The sequence below is a fragment of the Anabrus simplex genome, chromosome 1 (assembly GCF_040414725.1).
Source record: "Anabrus simplex isolate iqAnaSimp1 chromosome 1, ASM4041472v1, whole genome shotgun sequence".
Classification (NCBI taxonomy): domain Eukaryota; kingdom Metazoa; phylum Arthropoda; class Insecta; order Orthoptera; family Tettigoniidae; genus Anabrus; species Anabrus simplex.
In genome coordinates this window covers 1,039,979,353-1,040,003,551 of record NC_090265.1, presented here as the reverse complement: position 1 = coordinate 1,040,003,551, position 24,199 = coordinate 1,039,979,353, and the positions used below count along the sequence as shown (strand labels likewise).

Below are 24,199 nucleotides of genomic sequence, written 5' to 3'. Positions count from 1 at the left end.
ACGTTCGTTTTTACAGGCTTTTACCTGGCTATTAGTCAAATAATTTGACCTTTTTTCAAACTATACCAAAACTCTTCATTTTTCAATCACAATATTTCGTTTTCAGTTACATCTGGCATGTTCTCATAGATCTCGTCAAGACAAACCGAATGATATCTCACTCGTCATTGATGCGGCATCTCCACGTCACGCTACACCGCACGGTAACTGACTTTCGACCGCCAGGAACATACATTACCTGGCGTTTATCTTGCTTTGACGTCATATAAATTACAACAAATAACATGACCATGTTTTAGTCCATTCGTTCTTCCATTATAAAATAATATGCAAACCGTTCGCCTATACGTAATGCATAATCATTTATCATCACTTTTTGTTAAATGAAAAGCGTCACATGATTTTTCACTGAAGACTCCCGAACCCAATTGAATGACATTTCATATCAAAATTGGAAACCATGGTAAGTAATTTTCCTGCCTGCAACCATAGAGTTCGATTCACGATCTTCCGAATCCAAGCTTACAGCTGCATGGTTCGCTAATCGTAGCCAGCTCGACAGCTAATACTTACTATGTTTGTGAGCGTACTGATGGTCTGTTGAAGTTAGGGTTTTACACCCAGACTTTAGGCACTTGTAAATAGGAGAATAGGAATGTTTTAAAACAAAGGTATCCCTGAAATCCTGAATTTGGTGAAATCTGTATCTATGTACTGTGCAGTTGTGTTGTGTTCTTTTTGGAGTGGTCGGCTGATATCTTGTTTACTCCGTATTCTTCTACGTATTAGGCTCTGTCCTTACTCGTAATATTTTATGTTTCAGAGCCCACCACGGATATCATAGGCGGGCCTGACCTCTACATCGACCGGGGAAGTACCATTAACTTGACATGTGTGGTCCTCTACAGTCCAGAACCGCCCGCCTACATTTTCTGGAACCATAACGATGCAGTGAGTAGATCCCATCTCGCTGTTTAATATTAGTGAACGTGTTCAAATTATAATGTTAGAAGTAATCCTCCTTTTATTGTCCTCCTCCCAATGGATTAAGCTAATTAAACTAAAATATTACTCAGACAGTCAATATCTGTGTGCCTGTAGGTACATTCCTTGTCAAAAAATCTTCCTCCGTGAGAAAACCATAGGCCAACGGTCATGCATGATGTTAATCTGATCTAACATTTCAGTAGTTTAACTTTTCATTCCGATAAATATTAATCGTCTGTATGAATGGAAATCCAAGTGAAGCGATGAAAGGTAACGTCATTGTTGTCAGGTATAAAAGTAATATTTCCGAAGATAGTGCTTGAAAATTTCGGAAAATTTATTCAAAATGTCAGAAGACGTTCATAGACATGTCAAATTTATAATTTCACTGAACATTAATTGATCGTACAATTAGTATTGAGTGATAGAACTGGGTAACATGCAAACAAATAACTGAGACGATGCTGTAAAAGAATATCATTCAATAAAAAATTATTTCATTTGAGGATCTTTATCTTCCTTACGATGACGATAATTGTTGTTTAAATGGGCCTAACATCTAGGTGATCGCCCCTCTCTCCTTCCTCTTTCGTCATGCCCACAAAGATGACATCAGACGTAGAAAGATCTTACCGATTTCAAAATCTTACAGGATTTTACTCTTCTTTTTTTTTTTGCTAGGGGCTTTACGTCGCACCGACACAGATAGGTTTTATGGCAACGATGGGAAAGGAAAGGCCTGGGAGTTGGAAGGAAGCGGCCGTGGCCTTATTTAAGGTACGGTCCCAGCATTTTCCTGGTGTGAAAATGGGAAACCACGGAAAACCATCTTCAGGACTGCCGACAGTGGGATTCGAACCCCCTATCTCCCGGATGCGAGCTCACCGTCGAGCGCCTCTACGCGCACGGCCAACTCGCCCGGTGATTTTACTCTTCATCTGTCCTAGGAATTATATTGATATCCATTATATTGATTATATTATATTAATTATATTGGTATCCAGGTTCAGTCGGCTGTCACTTGAGAGTGGTTATATCTGAGAGAAACCATTGGCAAGTTAAAGAACTCATTCTCAAGGTTATATATCAGCATTAAACACATAATATTGTATTGATGTACAGCCGTGTAAAATACTTTTGTCTAGTATCTTGTGTCTATAAATTATGGACGTTAAAATCGGAGGATTTCCACCTAATTTCATATTTTCTGGAATATTCTAAAAATCAGAGTATCTTACGAAATGTTGGAGGATCTGGCAACACTGAGATGGGTATAAACTGAATATTGACATGAATTAACGAGAAACTTCTAAGCGCACTATACATTTACAACTTCGTACCAGACACTCTAACAACCGCAAGATTCCTATGAAAACAAAAATTTCCAAAATTTTCCGAGGAGTCCGGGTTGATGATTTGAATGTAGAGCTCTTAATAAATAGAGCGTAAGCACGCAAGCGGAAGCATTTTTTCACCAAATGAGAAACTTGTTTTCTAAAGTGATGACTAATACTTTTGGGGAATTTAAACTTTCCAGAAAGTGGAATTTAATTTTTAACATCAAACCTTGGAAATTGTTGAAGATTATTTTCGAGATGATTAGCGCACCTGGACGTGAAGCAAAAATTTTTATAGTCCATTTTGAAGGCTCGTATCTCAGAAAATATTTCTTTCATTACACATCGTCTAATGTCAACTAGGGAAAAAGTACATCGGCTATCTTGCTTCCTTAGTTCATCAAAGGCGAAATAAAGAGCAACATATCATATAGAAAAATGTGAACTTGTGCCACAAATTTTGGTACAATTTTACAAATTGTACAAAATTTGCAAATTATTAACACTACAATACCGACTTACAATTGAGTCCAAATAGTATTTCACCCTATTAAAAGGGTTCTCGAAATGAAAATGCCTTCGCGTAGAGGGGATCTTCAAATACCATCCGACATATCTAGGCACAGAAGACGAACACTCCGTCGACTGAGTCACACTACTATTACTACTACTACTACTACTACTACTACATCGTAGTACCAACGGTTAATCGCTCGTTGAATTGGTATATGTTTTTTGAGGCGAATTTTTGTCTGGAAGAGAATTCCTTTCCCTCGTATATAAAGTACAGAGTATATAAAATATGGTTGTCCAGTCAGATTGTATCAAATAATAAGTTGAACTCTACCTGTTCACGAATTAGAATATTATTTAAATCACTACATCTCTGGATACTGATAGAGTGTTTAAGCTACATACTGTACCTGTCACGGGCACGGACAGAGTACTAAGCATAAATCCTGCTTCACAAATATGTCACGGATGGAGATCGTATGGATGAAGAACTTCGGAGAATCAAACCCGCCTATCGAAGTCCCATCCTCCCTAATTTCATTTAGAGCAACGGCTACGCTCGAGAGCACATGGGTCATGGTTCTGTCCGGTGAAAATAAAGTGGGCATGTAACATAAATATCTTGAAAGTAGGGCACTTTAGTAAGAGGAATACATTAATCTAAGAAATGATAAGAACGGATTTTTACCAAATTCAAAACACAATTTTATTTACTCAGAGATCATAAGGGAGAACTTTTATATAAACTTGAGATGCAAAATGATTGCCTGCATGGCAGTTTTTAAGACCTACTACACTTAACCTGTCGTATGGGTAATATCATTTAATGTATTTACGAGTTCATTATACACTCTTGAATTGCATTCTGATGTTCCGAAGCCGAAATCACACAACATTGCATATATTACAAATACAGTGTCATATATTAGGGACCTTTCCCTTTTACTTCAATAATGATATAATTTCGGTATCCATTGTATTGTGAATGAGCACATAAATTACATGAAGACGGTAGCATCTCAAATGTTTTCGTTTCTTGAGTCGTGGATTTTGGAAGTATCGGATGGATACATTCTTGATTAAATCAATAAATTTCCAAATCATGAAAATCCCGCCGTCACCTGTCATTAAAAGTTCCTATTAATATCACATTACACAATACCAAGCTACTAAATATACGTGTCTCTCCTGAGTAACAAACTTATTACTAATATTTACAATGCGGAGATTACAACGCTCGTAAGCCTGTAATGCCAGAATGAATCATCATACAATTACACAAAGCACAAACAATAAAATGCATAATATGACGGATCATTTCCCCGTAAAGAAGACAACAAATACACTCCACTGCTCCCCAGAATCTAAGATCACACGGAGGTCTCCTGGTATCGATCGAAGGACTTCGTACCGGTGTGTTTTGATGATGATGATGATGATGATGATGATGCTTGTTGTTTAAAGGGGCCTAAAATCGAAGGTCATCGGCCCCCAGGTGTGTTTTGAAATGGGCAAGACTACCTGTGCAGGTCAGAAGCACCACATGCTTGGGGACAAAGCCCTTAAGAAACAAACAAGTGAGAGGTCTGGAGCTTCATCTCCCCTTCATCCCTCACGTCTAAGGCAATGAATCACTCGCCTAAGGAAACGCAGCCTGGCTAAAACAGATGAGCAGTGGTGCACAGTTCCATCCGGAATAAACTATTAATTATTCAGCTACCGCAAGTTTTTCAGGCATACTACCCTCCATCGGCATTATTCACATATCATTAATTTTTTCCAATGCCTCAGTGAATTACACTCTGGCTTACATTATTATAATTATTTCTCATGTCCTGCATATCTTCACATCTTTTCTCAATCGCCCTCAATTTAAAACACATGAACTTAATATCCACACTAAGCAATACCTTCCAGAATATGTTAAGATGAGCCTTACCGACAGAGAATTACAGTATAACATTTCACACACTCGCGTATCTTTCTGGATCATTGGTTCGCACTTCGAGTCGTCGTTTTCCTCTTTCACTTATCAGCATCCGTAAACTAAGGGTGGATCAATCACTACTGATACGCATTTAGGGCACTCACCCAGGTGGCAAATTCCCTATCTGTTGTTTTCCTAGCTTTTTCTTAAGTGATTGCAAAGAAATTGGAAATTTATTGAACATCTCCCTTGGTAAGATATTCCAATCCCTGACTCCTCTTCCTATAAAAGAATGCCCCAATTTTTCCGCTTGAATTCCAACTTTATCTTCATGTTGTGATCTTTCCCACTTTTAAAGACACCACTCAAACTTATTCGTCTACTGATGTCCTTCCACGCCATCTCTCCACTGACAGCTCGGAACATACCACTTAGTCGAGGAGATCGTCTCCTTTCTCCCAAGTCTTCCCAGCCCAAACTTTGCGACATTTTTGTACCACTACTCTTTTGTCGGAAATCGCAGAGAACAAATCAAGCTGCTTTTCTGTGGATTTTTTCCAGTTCTTGAATCAAGTAATCCTGGTGAGGGTCCCATACACTGGAACCATACTCTAGTTGGGGTCTTACCAGAGACTTATATGCCCTCTCCCTTACATCCTTACTACAACTCCTAAATACCCCCATACCCATAAGCAGAGATCTGTACCATTTAAAATCATATTTATGTGATTACCCCAATGAAGATCTTTACTTATATTAATACCTAGGTATTTACAATGATCCCCAAATGGAACATTCACCCCATCGACACAGTAATTGAAACTGAGAGGACTTTTCCTATTTTTGGAACACATAACCTGACTTTTAACCCCGTTTATGAACATACTGTTGCCTACTGTCTCTCTCTCAACATTATCGAGGTCATGTTGCAGTTGCTCACAATCTTGTAACTTATTTATTACTCTGTACAGAATAATATCATCTGCAAAAAGCATTACCTCTGATTCCACTTCTTTACACATATCATTGATATATATAAGAAAACATAAAGGTCCAGTAATACTGCCTTGAAGAATTCCCCTCTTAATTATTACAGGGACAGACAAAGCTTCGCCTACTCTAATTCCCTGAGTTCTATTTTCTAGAAACAGAGCCACCCATTCAGTCACTGTTTTATCAAGCCCAATTGCACTCATTTTTGCCAGTAGTCTCCCATGATCTACACTTTCAAATGTTTTAGACAGGTCAATCTCAATCCAATCCACTTGACCTCCTGAATCCTACAAGTTGAACTTCAGTGGAATAACTTTCTAAACCCAAACTGCCTTCTATCAAACCAGTTATTAAGTTTGCAAACATGTCTTATATAATCAGAAAGAATGCTTTCCCAAAGTTTACATGCAATGCATGTCAAACTGATTGACCTGTTATTTTCAGCTTTATGTCTATGACCCTTTCCTTTATACATGGTGGGTACGATAGCGACTCTCCATTTATCTGGTATAGCTCCTTCGTGCACACAATAATCGAATAAGTACTTCAGGTATGGTACAATTTCCCAACCCATTGTCTTAACTATATCCCCCGAAACCTTATCAATTCCAGCTGCTTTTCTTGTTTTGAACTTTTGTATCTTACTGTAAATGTCATTTCTGCCTTAGGTAAATTTTAATACTTCTTTAGTATTAGTCACCTCCTCTATCTGGACATTATCCTTGTAACCAACAATCTTTACATACTGCTGACTGAATACTTCTGCCTTTTGAAGATCCTCGCAAACACACTCCCCTTGTTCATTAATGATTTCTGGAATATCCTTCTTGGAACCTGTTTCTGACTTAAAGTACCTATACATACTCTTCCATTTTTCACTAAAATTTGTACGGCCGTCGATTATGCCTGCCATCATGTTATCCTTAGCTGACATCTTTGCTAAATTCAATTTCCTAGTAAGTTCCTTCATTTTCTCCTTACTCCCACAGCCACCTCTATTTCGTTCCAACCTGCACCTCCTTCCTAGTCTCTTTACTTCTCTGTTATAATATCGTGGATCTTTAGGTACAAACCTACTTTCACATGCCTCAACAATTGCTTTAATCCCATCCCAGAGTCTGATTACATTTTTATTTACCGTTTTCCACCGATCATAGTTACTTATTAAAATTTCCCTCATGCCTGTTTTATCAGCCATATGGTACTGCCTAACAGTCCTGATTTTAATATCATCCTTCTTTCATATTTATTACTGACTACCACAAAAACAGCTTCGTGATCACTAGTACCATCTATTACTTCGGTTTCTCTATAGAGATAATCTGGTTTTACCAACACCACATCCAGAATATTCTCCCCTCTAGTTGGTTCCATCACTTTCTGAATCAGATGCCCTTCCCATATTAACTTATTTACCATTTCTTGGCCATGCTTTCTGTCGTTCGCATTACCTTCCCAATTGACATTTGGGAAATTGAGATCACCCGCTACAATCACGTTCCTTTCCTTATCGTTTCCCACATAGCTGATTATCTCATCAAACAATTCTGAATCAGCGTCTGCACTACCTTTTCCTGGTCTGTACACTCCAAAGACATCAAGTTGCCTATTATCTTTAGAGATAAGCCTTACCCCTACAATTTCGTGTTTGTCATCTTTAACTTTTTCGTAGTTTACAAATTCTTCTTTCACCATAGTGAATACTCCCCTTCCCACCATTCCTATCCTATCTGTACGATACACCCTCCAGTTCTGTGAGAAAATTTCTGCATCCATTATATCATTTCTCAGCCATGATTCCACTCCTATTACCATATCTGGTAAGTAAATATCTATTAAATTACTTAATCCTATTCCTTTCTTTACAATACTTCTACAGTTGAGCACTAACATTTTATATCATCCCTACTTGATTTACAGTTCCCTGTTCCCTCGACACCGCTCCCTAGGCCACCCCGTTTCCCTGAATGTACCTGCCTATAACCCTTCTAAACAAATTTCCTAACGTATACGTACTACTGCGGTTTACGTGAAGGCCATATGAGCGCAGATGCTTGTATCCTACCCACCCGTTAGGATCTAGAGATCTCACCATGCAAGATTTTATTTTTAATTTGTGAAACACCTTGACAATTAATAATCGGAGCTGATTTAAAACGGAAATACATAGATGTCAGTCGAAATATTTAAATCCTCTCCATCCACGAGTGCTCCACTAAACACACGTAACAACTTATAGGGCAGAAATCACTACTTCATGCATATTCCCGGGGATAACTTTGGTGATTAACATCTAATCACCCAGACGAAAAGAAAAATAGAGCTAATTGAAAAAACTGTACCCCTTTGAGGAACGTACATCTCGCCATCTGAACACTATACATGAAATCTGAAGGCATGCTCCTGAATTTATCTATAAATGTAAATTGACATATTAATGTGACCACTGACGGTTTTTCATGCTAAGATATCGATGGAATATACTCATCATTTCGATATGTAACCTTCTGTCATGTGGGGATACCCATATGGATTTAATTATCCATGACCTCCAACTCGCTGGTAGAAGGACCTGGGTTCATCAGGCTCCACGTTAACTCCATGATGTACTGGAAACTGCTACCTCCAAGCCGTTTAAATCCCACGCTGTTCTTCCAATCAGGGATAACGCTGGCATATAGGCGCGACCTGGTATTTGTAGGCACTCACACATACACGTGAGCACAGTTGTGAGTCAAGTTATTTGAAGTACTGTTTATTTGACTGTAAGATAAATGTAATAAATGGTAGTGACAACTCATAGGCTCGAGTAGGACTACCAAAGCTTGCTATTAATGTCCCCGAAGATCGCCACTCGCGCTCCGTTCATTACGTATAGCAACAGTTGGTCTTTTGTCCATCCCTAAACTGAGCGTCACTCTTCAATAACTCATTCCTGGTTAATATGACTATATTTATTTACTAGCGTTTATAGCATCTGATAATTTCAAACGGGCTAAGTATAGCACACTGATCCTTAGCTCTCCGTACTCACTGTCTTACTGCACACTGACGATTACAGATAGCTTGACCCGGTCGCTAAATGAAAATCATTTATTTAGCCTGTGTAGAATATCACAATAATATCTTGTATTCACTTTATCACAAGAGCGAACTAAACACCGTACTTCATATATCACACACCCCTATCACACAATGACTGTAGAAAGGAACACTTAGTCTGCACTGTGATGTGAACTATAATATAGAATAAGATGAAATGTGCAAGGTGGAATCGCCTTATGCAGTGTGATTCAGCAACCCATTCTAATATCGTCTGCTGAACCCCAACTAATGTGCACATGGTTTTAAGGGTGCTATTCCCCTGCAAGTATATTGTACGGTACCAATGTTCAGTGAGCTTATTTTTCACAAGATTCTAAACTCTAGAGAAATGGCATATCATCCGTTCGCAAAATATGACGCCTTGAAATCATGTAGCAACGCCCCTTTACCATGTAACTATGTTAATGTGTCGTGTCTCGTGATCGGGTGTAATGAAGAGGGGAATCAATCGATAAAACTAGGTAACAGTGAAGTAATTGATGTCTTAAACACCGAACCGGATGGCGCTTGTACTCTGCTCTCGTCGTACTACCAGCATGTTTCCAGCAGTGTAGCGTAGCGGTTGTGGTCAGGCGTTCGCCCAGCAATCGACGGAATGTGCCACCGCGGTTCGAATCATGCATCGTTCAAATGTTTCTGCATCGGTATGATCTTTGAATACATAAACACAGGCCCACGGTTTGCACATTCAAACAGTAGTATGAAGCTGTTATTCATATTGTGCCCTGCCAATACTCCGCAGGTTAGGGCCTGAATATACTGTAATCCTTGCTGTCTTTCGGCATGTTTTCCACAGAGGAATACGTTGACATACTCCTCATTTATGGGGAAGCAAGACAAAACGCGTGCGAGGCACTACGTCTGTACCAGGAACGGTATCCCGACAGGCGACACCCGGCAGCTACGACATTCCGCCGTGTTGAAAGACGCCTAAGGACAACAGACGTGATTTCCGACCAGCCGCCAGTCCGCGATAGGCCCGTTACACCGTGTGAAACAGAAGAGGCCATTCTGGAGGCAGCTCGTAATAATCCACACGTCAGTACAAGGGCGATTGCACGACAGGTGAACACCAGCCAGCCGTCCGTCTGGCGAATACTGCATGAACACCACTCCTATCATCTTGAGCTACACCAAGAGCTCCATGGGCGGGATTTATAAGCTCGAATGGAGTTCTGTCGGTGGCTATTAGACAGGCTGGACATTGATGCAACATAGTACCGCATGTCTTGTTCTCGGACAAATCGCACTTCCACAATAATGGAAACGTCAATCGCCACAACGTGTACTGCTGGAGTCCGGACAATCCTCACTAGGTCCGACAGGCGGCCCATCAAGTACGATGGGGAGTGAATGTTTGGTGAGGAATCTTGGGGGAACGCTTATTGGACCTTATTTTTATGAGGGCCATTGGAGGGCCCAGCTACCTGCACTTCCTGCGTCAGGAACTCCCACTGCTGCTGGAGGATGTGCCCTCGCATGATCGTTCGATGATGTGGCTGCAAAAGTATGAAACCCCACCACATTCGACTTTACCCGTTCGTAACCATCTGAACGAGGAACTGCCAGGGAAATTAATAGGACGAGGAGGCCATGTTTCTTGACCCGCCAGATCACCGGATTTAACGCCCTTAGATTTGTTCATGTGAGGACATTTGAAGAACGTCGTTTACACTCAAGCGCTGGAAAACCCCGACCAGCCGTCAACTCATCATCGACGCCATCCGAGCAATTACACCTGGAACGCTTCATCGCGCAAGACGATCTGTTGTACACCGGTCCCGAATATGCATAAACAAAATCGGTCATCACATCGAGCATTTGCTGCGATAAAACATTATCAGGACAGTTGTGTTCCCATTATTTCCGGTCTGTATGTGTCCGGCCTGTTAAGTAATCGACCCTTCTTAGGGCCACAAACACATTCATTCACACACAACTTGCATGAAAGCGAGTATTGAACTTACATTACGTACGGTACATATTAAACAAATATTTTTAAAATGTGTATCTTCACCCCGGACTCAAACCTCCCACCTGACATGCAAACCCGCTCCTCCACGCCTTTGCTAACTATACTACGGTTTCATATGGCACACTGCGCAGCTTATAGCACGTATCAAGTTTACTGCGGTCGCAATATCAATTTAGAGTTCCGCCGGCGTGTCAGGTTCATATGATCTAGAAGGCACACGCAAGTCTTCCAGTGTTTAATACGAATATAACATTACGGCGTCCTATTATGGCGAGACGGTAAATACCAAGATATCCCGTAGTGTTGCCTGAGCATACCGTCAGGGCAGATGTTTTTAGGACGGAATCAATATTGTGGGTTGCATAAAACTACAATGGAAGTGGTGGCTCAATCACGCTCTATAGTCGACTAGTGAATATCGCTATGGAGGGGGAACGCTCCTCCCTTAATAGTCATTTTCCATAGTCGAATTGATACTCAATTTGTAGCTCTTTGCACTCTCCATCTACTGAACTATTTTCATCCAGATCGGATCGCAGCCTTCATGGTAATTACAAATGCATCCTTTGGATTTTTAGGCGCGCTGGGTTTGGGTAGTGCGAACTCTCCGCTCTGCGTTAAGAACGCCCCCATAGGCCATCTGGTCTTCGTTATTGCGATGCTGTCTCAAGTGGCGTCATTGAGAATACGTTGAGAAGTAAATCATATTTTTACGTAATTAAATACTACAAATTATACGGAGTTCACTGATCACTTTAGTGTAGTTTTTCTGGGCTTGTGACGAATTATCATTATTATTATTATCAGTAAGCCAGCGAAATCTGTGGGTTAGTATCCAGGAAATAGGCAGGGAAGTGATGGCAATATACAGTTCTTAAGTTGAAACACTGTAAATTAACCATGCCTTCTGACACAGGCAACTTTTTAAGTCTAGCGTCATATCGCTAGCTCTCTTGCACGATAGAGAGGGTAATACCAAGGTCACGCATTACTCAGAGCTTCACACTCTCCTTACGAGTAATTAGAGCTCCTGCCTCGGAACTCGCACGGCGTCATTCGTGTCCCGGACAGGGAAATAATTGCTATTTACACTCAAATATTTCATAAATTGATGCGGAAAACCACGCATATATATTTTACTAGGTTTCCCGAAATCTCTAATAACGTGGTATTGAACAGTTTCAATACCGAGAAGTAAAAACCTTGTGAAAGAAAACTGCGCTTTACATCCCGTAAAATCAGGCTTGCCAATGTCCCTACTCTTAGGGATATTCTTCCTTCTTTTATGAACGTAGCGACGTAGGGAAAGATGTCTGAAGATGGTAGAATGTAGGAAAATTAAAATAATGAATTAAAAAAATTAATTTGCCAGTACTAGTAATATTCTACAAAAATTTATACGGATATATTAGCTGTAGATTACAGCAAACAATTAATCAAACTGTTCGCATCTTCCTCGCGCCCTTCCCTCTCTGTGTTGTCACAGTGGACGCTTTCGCCCACATTCTCCAAATACACAGTTCCTACAATATATGGGAGTTACTTCAGTTCTCTGTTGTCTCGAACTACGCAGCAATTCTGTTTGCCAGGAGATATATTCTAATGAATGTCTTTTAAATTGTGCGTCTCTCTCTCTCTCTCTCTCTCTCTCTGTGTGTGTGTGGGGGGGGGGGGGCGTTCGCGCGTGTATGTATGTGTGTGTTTGTATGTGATATTCAGATTTCTTAACAAATTGTATTCATATTTTGCCAAGATATTTTATTTACATACAAATATATTTCATTTTAAAATTTAAAATTTAAATTTTAATATTGAGAACCTAAGTGAATATTCACGTGATGTATTACATTGCATCCAATGTTGCAATTTTGTAACAGATGTCAGATTAGTTCATTTGTGCTTCTTATTCTTCCTTATTTAATTGCAGTGACAACATTTTCTCTCTACTGAGGGAGAACAAAACTTTAAGAAAAGAATAAAGTATAACCAGAAATTCTTAATTCACTTCTTCCATGATGGCGAGAGACAAAGACTTTAGAATTTGTGACATCACGGATCAGCATCTATTCCTACACAACCTAAATATGTACGACTTCACAAAGGCTTCACCCAATTCATCTTGGGCATTCAAATATATATAGCCAGATAATAAATACATTTTAAATAAAAAATGCTATTTGTTCGGGGCGTCGACCTAGAACGATCTTTTGCCCCTACTTGCACCATGTATGAGAAACCTGCGTGTATTTTGTAAATGGTGGAAGTGTAAAGTGTTGAATGTGAGGAAAGGAAAATTAAGGACGACACAAACACCCAGTCCCCAGGCCAGTGATATTAGTCATTTACGATTAAAAACCCCTGACCCGGCCGGGAATAGAACCCGGAGTGACAGGTGGACGCGTTGCCCCTACACCGCGGGGCCAGACTAATCAGATAATAGTAAATATTTTATACATAACACGGTTTTTAAGAAAGAAAATACGTCCAACTTCAATAACTAAATTAAAAATCATTTTGTAGGGACTCAGCCGACCTCGTAGTGTAGAGGTAGCGTGCCTGCCTCTTACCCGGAGGCTCTGGGTTCAATTTCCGGCCAGATCAGGGATTTTTACCTGCATTTGGGGGCTGGTTCGAGGTACACTCAGCCTACGTTATAGCAATTGAGGAGCTATCTGAGGGTGAGATAGCGGCCCCGGTTTAGAAAGCCGAGAATAACGTACGAGAGAATCCGTCGTGCTGACCACAGGACACCTCGTAATCAGTAGGCCTTCGGGATGAGCAGCGGTCGCTTGGTAGACCATGGCCCTTCGGGGCTGTTGGGCCATGAGGTTTGTGGGGAGTTAGGTAAAATGTAGGGACATTCTTTTTCCTCGCAGAGGCTCGACTTAAGGAGAGTCATGACTGACATGTTGCGATTTTTTTACCAAACAGACGAATGTTCAATTTTAACCTTAGAGATCCTTCAATCCTTCTTCCCTCAAATCCCGTTATCAGTTTTTCTTTAAATGCCATTTTTAAGGCTCTAGATACCGGATCGGCCACGCCCCTTTCCCTCACGCTCACAGACAATATTAGCTTCAAAGTTTTTCCAGACTACCATTTCAATAATACCGCTGGAATTTTTTAACAAATTGTATTCATATTTTGCCAATATCATTTATTTACATACAAATACATTTCATATACAAAATATAAAATTTAAAATTTGAGAACCTAACTGAATATTCACGTGATGTAATGCACTGCATCCAATGTTGAAAATGTGTAACAGCTGTGAGCTTACTTCAATTGTGCTTCTTTATTTAATTGCAGAGACAGCAATTTCTCTCTGCTGAGGGACAACAAAATTTAGGAAAGAGGAATAAAGTGTAACCAAAACTTCTTAACTCAAAGACTTGAGAATTTGTACATCACATCATCACATCAAAATAATAATTACTATTCCGCAAGGAGCTATGTCTACCTTGTAGTAGGCCTACGCTGTGCGTGAGAGGAGAAAGACTTGTTAGGGAGTAAGTAACAGTCCAGGGTAGTTCTAAAGCAAGTATTTCGTCACCATAAGACCTATCTGTGTCGGTGCGACGTAAATATGTAAATATGTTTGAATATGTACAGGAATTAAAAGTTGTTACGGATTTTTTATCAGCTGAATATCATCTTCATATATTTGCTCCTGAAATAATTCTAAACTAGACTTTTACCTGTTAAAAAAATAGTTTAAAAATGACTATTATATCTCCATCTGTCTGCAAAACCCGGCTTTGTTCTTAAACATATGAGTATTTTTCACAAGGCTGCCAAATTATAGCCTCAAAAATGTATTATGCCGCAAGGAGCATTTTCCACGCAACATATAAAAATTATTTATCAATAACTTTGAAACCAATTAACTAATCAATCAATCAATCAATCTCCAAAGGCAATGCCTTGTCGATTCAACCATTGTCTTCTGTCTTCACCTTGTCGTTTCATCTCACAGTACGAACTACATCCAACGTTTTGCATTAATACTTGAAGGAATTGCTTCCTAGGTCAACCTCTTCCCTTCTTTCCAAAGATATTTCCTTCTAGTAGATTGGTCAGAAAGGTATTATGGCGCACTGTGTGTCCAATGAGATTAGCTGCTCTTCTATGTATTGTTATCATCAGCTGTTTCTTCTCCTGTATTTATCGCAGGATACTTTCGTTGGTTCTTTTTTCAGTCCGAATGACTTTTAGCATTCGCCTCGAGACCCACATCTCAAACGCTTCAAGCCGTTTCCTATCCCGTTCTTGGATTGTCCAACATTTACATCCATATATGAGTACCCACCACACAAATGACATCACAAAACGTTTCCTAATCTCAATAGCTAGATGTTAGTCAGAAGATTTCTTTTGTTGCTGAATGCTTGTTTGGCAAGCGCTATTCTTCTTATCTCTTTGCTGCAACGGGTATCGTTTGTGATTAGACTTCCGAGGTAAGGGGAATTGGTGACTTGTTCTAATACTTTGTTAGCAAACCAATTAACTAATAAACCTCAAATTTTGTTAGGGGCTATATCCTATTAATATGTGTTTGGGTTTTAAATTTGGTTATTATAAGTGGTAAATTGTACAAGTTCAACATTTTAGTCATGACTCCTCTTAAACAAGTTGGTAACACTGCACACAATGCATAATGGAGCTTCATGACACAGCCTGTTTCATCAATATTCCCACATTGAAATGCTCTCCTCCAGTTCTTACTCCAACACTAGTACATTTTTCATGCGTCTTAAATCTGAATCTCAGTATTCTCTATCTCTTTCTGTCTCTCTTCCTCTTCAAACCCAGTAGTTCAATCCCTACCAACGTAAACGTACATACGGAATAAAAAATAGACACAGAATGAAAGTTATAATAACGTGTCCAGCGACGGAAAGAAACCTATAAAGTGGGTCGGCCCGGAGGGGGGGGGGATGTTTCATTGACTCGTCTGGTTACAAAACGCTCGGGGAATAAACAATGACCGGGAACGAACCAAGAATCTCCTGGGGAAGAGCACGCTGGCGTCATCAGTCTTCCTACTCCCGTGCGAGGACGGATTCCCCATTCTATAACTTATATTCTCCCATTGGAAGAACCGTTTGTCGACTCGAAATATACTCGAATAATGTATTAGAAGTCTCTTGTAGCTTTATAGTCTTTCCTCGTCATCCCGTAGGATATAAGCGTTTCGAATGTACTATAAATTATTTTCATGCTTATGTTTGGGAGTGCATCAGTTCTCGCTGTGACTAAAAGGTGTTTTGTACATAATTTCTTATGGTTGATATAACAATACTCTCCTGATAATTAAAGTCATTGTCGCTTCATAAAGTTGGTCTACTCGTCGTGTTAGGTGACATGACCCTAAAGAAGTCAGTAACACTTCTACCATAAGGACATATCAAGCAAGGCAAACTTGTAATTTTTGAAATCGGGAGGCAGTAGGTTCAAAGAACAACGTCGGTATCCGTGAAGATTGTTCTCCGTGGTTTCTCACTTTCGCACCAGGGACATGCTGTTAATTAAGGCCACGTAAAGCAAATTGCAAAATAAATCGTGGCAGTTGATATCGTATTCACGGGTAGAGGACCACCAGTTTTGCGTAAAATCCCAATAGCAAGGAGAGGACACTTCAAAAATCCCAATTGCATCTGCTAGGAATAGACCCACACACGCCTTGGTGAGAAGCCAGTGACGGTGTCACTGCCTATCTTGCCCCGCACGATCATACTCTACATCAGGGCCTCTCAAACGCCCAAACTCTCACGCGTGCAGATAGAGGCGCAAGAGCTCCGTGCACTGTGCATCGCTGCCGCTCGGCATGGCTCGGATCAACGATTCGTCTCCGGGCTACTCGGCTAAGCTCGGCTCAACTCGCCTATACTCGGCTCAAGTCAGCCCGGATTTGAAGCGCTACGGGGCAAGTGGGGTAGAGGAAGACAGGCGGAGCGAGCGAGACAGGCGTGAGGAAAGAGAGAGTAAGCGCTATTGCTCCAAATCGAGGAGTGGGGGGTCTGCACTCTGGTCAACCAAGCCAAGTCGTCTCTTGCACCGTGCACAGTGCATGCACCCTGAGAGGCCCTGGTCTACATCTTCGTTATAGTAAGTATGTCTGGCTTCGTGTCTGATGGTTAGCGTGGTGCTCTTTGGTCTAACCGGTCCCAGGTTCGATTCCTGGGCTGGTCGAGTACTTTAACCTTCATTGCTTAATTCATCTTGCTCGGGAAGTGGGTGTGTGTGCCACTTTCTACATTCGAAATTCATCATAGGTAGGACCCTATTCTCACAGACGCTCAGGTCGCCAACAGGCGTCAATTCAAAAGAACTCCACCAGGCTCTTGTGGAGACTAAACGCCATTATTATTGTATTAATTATGTCACGCTGCTTGTTAGTGAACATTTTAAGTTAATTTAATAAAAAGTTTGTATGAATGCGATTATTTAAAAATACGTTAGGGTACTCATAATTACTAGCTCTTGTACCTGTTGTACTCTTGTACTTAGCAAATGCATGATTAGATTTTCTTCGACTCCTGAAGATGGATCCCATGGTTTTTCATTTTCCCACCAAGCAAAGGTGGGGACTGTACTTTAAGACCATGGCCATTACCTTCCCAGTCCTCGCCCATTACCGTCCTTGTATCGCCAAAATCCTTCTGTGTATTAGAGCGACGTTCAACCAACCACCCTCACTCTCTCCTAACCTCCACTCCTCATTATTATTATTATTATTATTATTATTATTATTATTATTATTATTATTGTTATTGGAGCTGCCTGGCCGAGGCGGTAAAGGCGTGTTCGGTTCGCCCGGAAGGATGTGGGTTTGAATACCCGTCACAAAGTCATAAAATTTAAGAAACGAGATTTTCACTTCCAGAGATGCACATGGCACTGAGGTACACTCAGACTACACCAAAATGAGTACCAGGGTAATTCATGGGTCAAAGGCGGCCGGGGCTAGAGCTAACCACTCTACCCCATCAACTGCCGAGGTTACGGATAGTGGAAGCATTTGCCTTGCACCCCTCCAAGGGCCGTCATGGCCTGTACGGAGATGACTTTGCTTTATTATTATTATTATTATTATTATTATTATTATTATTATTATTATTATTATTACTGTATTTCCATTCGGACAGCTGTGGACATAGTCACTCTCATTAAATATTAAACAACAGTTTAATAAATAAGCAGTCACAGCGAAAAGTTCAGATAAATGCCCATACCCAGTAAAGGTAAACACTGGGTGCGGTCAATAGTTAGATGGGGGACCACCCCTACTCTACCACATATCTGAAACACTAATATCTGTGTCAGCCATACACTCAGGCGAACTTTCGAACTTGATACATTTACCTGCAATTAATAATAAATTTCAACTATTAACTAAACTCACTTAATGACTTATCAACAGTTAAGAAACATTGGGCGTGGTCACTCATTGGATGGGTGGCCAACGTCCACACTTATTACACATCTCAACTTTATTTTATCACTAATAACGTATAGCAAAGCACATTATTTCATTATACGTCTTCAACTAAATAGTATTTTTTCCTCTAAACGGCTGGGTCAGGAGCATTACATTGGACCGGTACCAGCAACTCTAGCCAAACTCCTCCTCCCGGCGGGAAAGGGGGGCTTTATATTCCAAATGGGTCTTTGCGTTGTATTCCCGCATTCGTTTCCGAAGACCTTGCTTTCTCTCTTCAAACAATTTCTTGCCTGTATTGAGGATATGTTTCTTTTTTTTCTGAAAATCACAAAATTCTCCATGTTCTTTCACGAAGAGGATCATGTGTCAGGGTGCCATCATGTGTGATATCCGCTTCCTGTAAGTCCTTTCCCACATATGTGAAACAGACTCCTTTGAAATACTTATCCAAAAATTAAAATTCAGATAGGACAGACTGTTGGAATTCATTCGTGTCAGTTGACTATAGAAAGCATCGTCCTTTTTCGTATGATATCGTTTATCATTTCTACATGTTATTAGAGCTCTTGCCAGTGCCATTTTCCGTACGCACAATTTTCTCTAAGACGGTAAATCCCCAGACGTTCCTAAGATGGCGGTGTGGGTTGACGTCTAAGTGGCCCGTAGTTGAATCTAGCATCGCTTCCATTCATTTGTGTTCAGTTCCTCTTCATTACTGTTATTCATTTTATTTACAATACTTTTTACGTCGCACAGATAGGTCTTATGACGACTACGGGGTAGGAAAGGGTTAGGAGTAGGAAGGAAGCGAACGTGGAATTTATTGAGGTACAGCCGCACGATTATCCTGGTATTAAAATCGGAAAACACGGACAACCGTATTTTTATTATTATTATCTAGCTAGCGGCATGGCCGAGGTTGTTAAAGCACTGCGATTATGGAGCTAAGTTCTACATCTGGAAGACGAGTTGGTTCGATCCCCATCGTCGGGTGTCCTGAGAAATTTTTTTCTGTGATTTTCCACTATCACCTTCAGGCAAATTCCTGGACGGTTCCTATTCATGGGGCACAGCATATTCCATCCAAATGGATTAATTATCGTTCATTTCATCTTAATTAGTTTCTCAACTGAGGTTGGCGTCAGAAAGGGCATTCGGCAGTAAAAACTTTCGATATGATTTCACCCCATCTCGCCTAACCATCGATTTCAATATTTGACTCCATTTCTCTCACCCTCGGCGTGATAGGTGAGTGATAACAGTATAAGCGGATGGTTCGGCGGCCGCCACCGCCACCGACCATCCGCAGAGGCCTCCTCCCGCGGGAAATTTGAATTTTGGCGGGAGATTTGAATTTTGATGTGTAAACAAAGTCATATGTTTTTGACAGCTGTCAGCCGCCATCCTTAAACAACAACGGATCGCTAACCTCAGTGCTGCTATCTTGACGGGGCTAAACCTCAGTCCTGCCGTCTTTACTGCACTAAACATCACGGGCGGGAAATTTGAATCTTAGCGCGAGATTTGAATTTGTAAACAAAGCCACGTGCTTTTTCTGACAGTAACGTGCTTTTTGATAGCAGTCATCCGCCAACTTGCATCGCTAAACTCAGTGCTGCCCTTTTTATGGTACTAAACCTTATCGTGGTGGTGGTGGGTAATTTAAAATCCACGTGCTTTTTTGACAGCTATCATCCACCATCTTGCATTGCTAACCTTAGTGCTGCCCTCTTTACGGCACTACCTTTGAAATTTGGTGGCGGCAATTTGAAAAATTCCACGTGATCTTGTTTGGAAACAAACCACGTACTTATTTGACAGCTGCCAGTAGCCATCTTTAATCAACAGAGCATCGTGATGCCATCTTTATGGCACTAAACCTCATTCTCTGACATGTTGAGGTGGGTAATTTAAATTCCATGTGCTTTTCTTGACAGCTGTCATCCGCCATCTTTAATCAAGAGAGCATCGTGCTTCTATCTTTACGGCACTGCGGGATATTGCAAAAATTCCGTCAGCTGACATAAGCCATCTTTAATTAACAGAGCATTATGCTGCTATCTTTACGGCACTGAGGGTAATTTCAAAAATTCCAGATGCTTCTTGACAGCTGTCATCCGCAATCTTGCATCGCAAACCTCAGTGCTGCTATCTTTAGCTACAACCTTTGAAGTGTGGTGGCGGATAATTTAAAACAATTCTTCGTGCTTTTTTGACAGCAGCCATCTTTAATCAACAGAGCACCGTGCTGCCATATTTAGCTATTACCTTTGAAATGTGGTGGCGGCAATTTCTACGTGTTTTTGACAAGCTGCTGCCTTTAATTAACAGAGCAAACAAAGCCATGTGCTTTTCTTACAGCTAGAGTATAACGTGCCGTGCTACAAACAACGGTTCGATTTATTAATTTTGGGGCTTAAATGCAAAATGTTAAATATCTCGAAAACGGTGCGTCGTAGAGCAAAACGGGCAAACTTTTTCTCCCTTGTACGTAGGTTCGCAATATCAGGAACATGATAGCATAAGAAAAAAGTAGTCTAATGATGAGATCAACGGTTCGGTTCCTACTTAGGCACTTTGGCATTTGGTCGTTTTAGCTTGTATTGAAACAAATTTTCGTAACTTGATTAGCTCTTGCTATGGTAGAGGGTATAACGTGCCGTGCTGGTTCGATTAATTAAATTTGGAGCTTAAATGCAAAATGTTAAATTTCTCGAAAACGGTGCGTCGTAGAGCAAAACGGACAAAATTTTTCTGTCTAATACCCAGGTTCGCAGTATCAGGAACATGATAGCATAAGAAAAAGTAGTCTAATGATGAGATCAACGGTTCAGTTGCTACTTAGGCCCTTTGGCATTGGCGGCTATCTAATTCTACAAGATGGCGGCTATACACAGCTCCTTATGAGACGGCCTAGGGGTGCTCGCACAAGATGGCGGTTATACACAGGCTCTTATGAACAATGCTAGCTTAGAGGCTAGTGCGCAAGATGGCGGCTGCTGTTATGCCTGCGGTGGAGGGCAATTTGAAATTCTACGTGCTCTTGTTTGTAATCAAAGCGACGTTATTTTTGAAAGCGACCATCCTTAATCAACACAGCATCATGCTGCCATCTTTAGCTACTACCTTTGAAATGTGGTGGCGGCAATTTGAAAAATCTACATGGTTTTGATAGCTGTCAGCCCCCATCTTTAAACAACAACGCATCGTGCTACTATCTTTACGGCACTAAAACTCATCGTGGTAGAGGGTGATTTAAAAAATTCTACGTGCAATTTTGACAGCTGTCATACGCCATCTTTAATCAACAGAGCATCGTGCTGCTATCCTTACAACACTAAACCTCATACCACTGAAATGAGGTGGTGGGTAATTTAAAAAATTCCGTTAGCCATTATCTTTAAACAGTAAAACTTTAGTGCATTGGCGAACCTAACATCTCATCTACCATCTTGAATTAGACTATCCTTAGTTTACGACAAGATGCCAATCCCGAAGCTAATTAGCACTTAGAGGTTACTACACAAGATGGTGGCTGCTGTTATGTCCTTCTCCTCCGTAAACGTGCAAGTTTAAACATGCATCCCGAAGGCTAGATTGAGCACGTGCTGCATGATGACGTTATTGTGCATGTTCAGACTTGATCGTTTTCTCAAGAGTAAGGAGACAAAGGAATGCAATAAGTGTGCATCATGAAAGCAGGAGTGTGCATGTGCTGCAGCGATGACGTCATCATAGTTGTGCATGTTTAGATTTGCAGATTACAAAAAAGTGAATGAAACAACAAAACTAGAATCGAACACTGTACTCGATGTCGTTAACTTCAACATGCGTTTAGAACACTGTGTGATGTGTTCAGAACAAAAAACATAGCAAGGCTAGAATCGAACAATGTACTCGACACAACATGTGTTTAGAACATGTCAGGGATACCTTTGTTCTAAGAAGATCAGATTACCGCACATTCCTTGTAGGGCTAAAGGGCTAATAGGCTAATAGGCTAAAGGGCTAATGGGCAAAAGGGCTAAAGGGATAGTCTAATTCAAGGTGGTAGATGAGATATTAGGTTCGCGAAAACAATAAAGTTTTACTGTTTAAAGATAATAGCTAACGGAAATTCTTAAATTACCCACCACCACATTTCAGAGATATGAGGTTTAGTGCTGTAAAGATAGCAGCACGATGCTCTGTTGATTAAAAATGGCGGATGACACCTGTCAAAAAAGCACGCAGAATTCTTTTAAATCACCCTCTACCACGATGAGGCTTAGTGCCGTAAAGATAGTAGCACGATGCGTTTTTGTTTAAAGATGGTGGCTGACAGCTATCAAAACCGCTTAGATTTTTTCAAATTGCCGCAACCACATTTCAAAGGTAGTAGCTACAGATCGCAGCACGGTGCTCTGTTAATTAAAAATAGCGAATGACAGCTGTCACGTGGGCATTGCCGCCATCACATTTCGAAGATAGTAGCTAAAGATGGCAGCATGATGCTCTGTTGATTAAAGATGGCCACTTTCAAAAAGAACGTAGCTCCGTTTACAAACAAGAACATGTAGAATTTCAAACTGCCCTCCACCGCACGCATAACAGCAGCCGCCATCTTGCGCAGTAGCCTCTATGCTAGCTTTGTTCATAAGAGCCTGTGTATAACCGCCATCTTGTGCGAGCACCACTAGGCCGAATCATAAGGAGCTGTGTATACCGTCATCTTGTCGCTGCCATCTTGCGCAAGCATCCCTAGAGCGTCTCATAAGAGCCTACGTATAGCAGTCATCTTGTACAAGCACCCTTCAGCAGTATCATAAGAAGCTATGTATAGCCGCCATCTTGTGCCCGCCATCTTGCGCTAGCCTCCCTAGGGAGTCTCATAACAGCAGCAGCCATCTTGTGCAAGCACCCTTAAGTCGTCTCATAAGAAGCTATGCATATCCGCCATCTTGTAGAATTAGATAGCTGCCAATGCTAAATGGCCTAAGTAGCAACCGAACCGTTGATCTCATCATTAGACTACTTTTTCCTTATGCTATAATGTTCCTGATACTGCGAACCTGGGTAATGGGCAGAAAAATTTTGTCCGTTTTGCTCTACGACACGCCGTTTTCGAGAAATTTAATATTTTGCATTTAAGCCCCAAATTTAATGAATCGAACCAGCACGGCACGTTATACCCTCTACCATAGCAATAACTAATCAAGTTGCGAAAACTTGCTTCAATACAAGCTAAAACAGACCAAATGCCAGAGGGCCTAAGTAGGAACCGAACCGTTGATCTCATCATTAGACTACTTTTTTCTTATGCTATCATGTTCCTCAAACTGCGTACCGACGTATTGGGCAGAAAAGTTTGCCCATTTTGCTCTACGACGCACCGTTTTCGAGATATTTAACATTTTGCATTTAAGCCCCAAATTTAATAAATCGAACCGTTGTTTCTAGCACGGCACGTTATACTCTAGCTGTCAGAAAAACACATGGCTTTGATTGCTCTGTTAATTAAAGACAGCAGCTTGTCATAAATCACGTAGAAATTGCCACCACCATATTTCAAGGGTAGTGGCTAAAGATGGCAGCACGGTGCTCTGTTGACTAAAGATGGCTGCTGTCAAAAAAGCACGTAGAATTTTTTAAATTATCCGCCGCCACATTTCAAAGGTAGTAGCTAAAGATAGCAGCACTGAGGTTTGCGATGCAAGATTACGGATGACAGCTGTCAAAAAGCATGTGGAATTTTTCAATTTACCCTCAGTGCCGTAAAGATAGCAGCATAATGCTCTGTTAATTAAATATGGCGGTCGTCAGCTGATGGAATTTTTCAAATTGCCCGCAGTGTCGTAAAGATAGCCGCACGGTGCTCTCTTGATTAAAGATGGCGGATGACAGCTGCCAAAAAAGACGTGGGTTTGTTTCCAAAC

At 40.8% G+C, this 24,199-nt stretch overlaps 1 protein-coding gene across 3 annotated transcripts in view; it reads left to right on the top strand.

Moving 5' to 3' along the window:
- LOC136875903 (neurotrimin) overlaps positions 1-24,199 on the top strand; it is a 964,285-nt gene that overhangs the window by 770,409 nt on the left and 169,677 nt on the right. For all 3 annotated transcript variants that reach the window (XM_067149532.2, XM_067149526.2, XM_068228291.1), the window contains exon 3: positions 824-951. In XM_067149532.2, the coding sequence (XP_067005633.2) occupies positions 824-951 (128 nt within the window). The remainder of the gene's footprint in view (positions 1-823; positions 952-24,199) is intronic.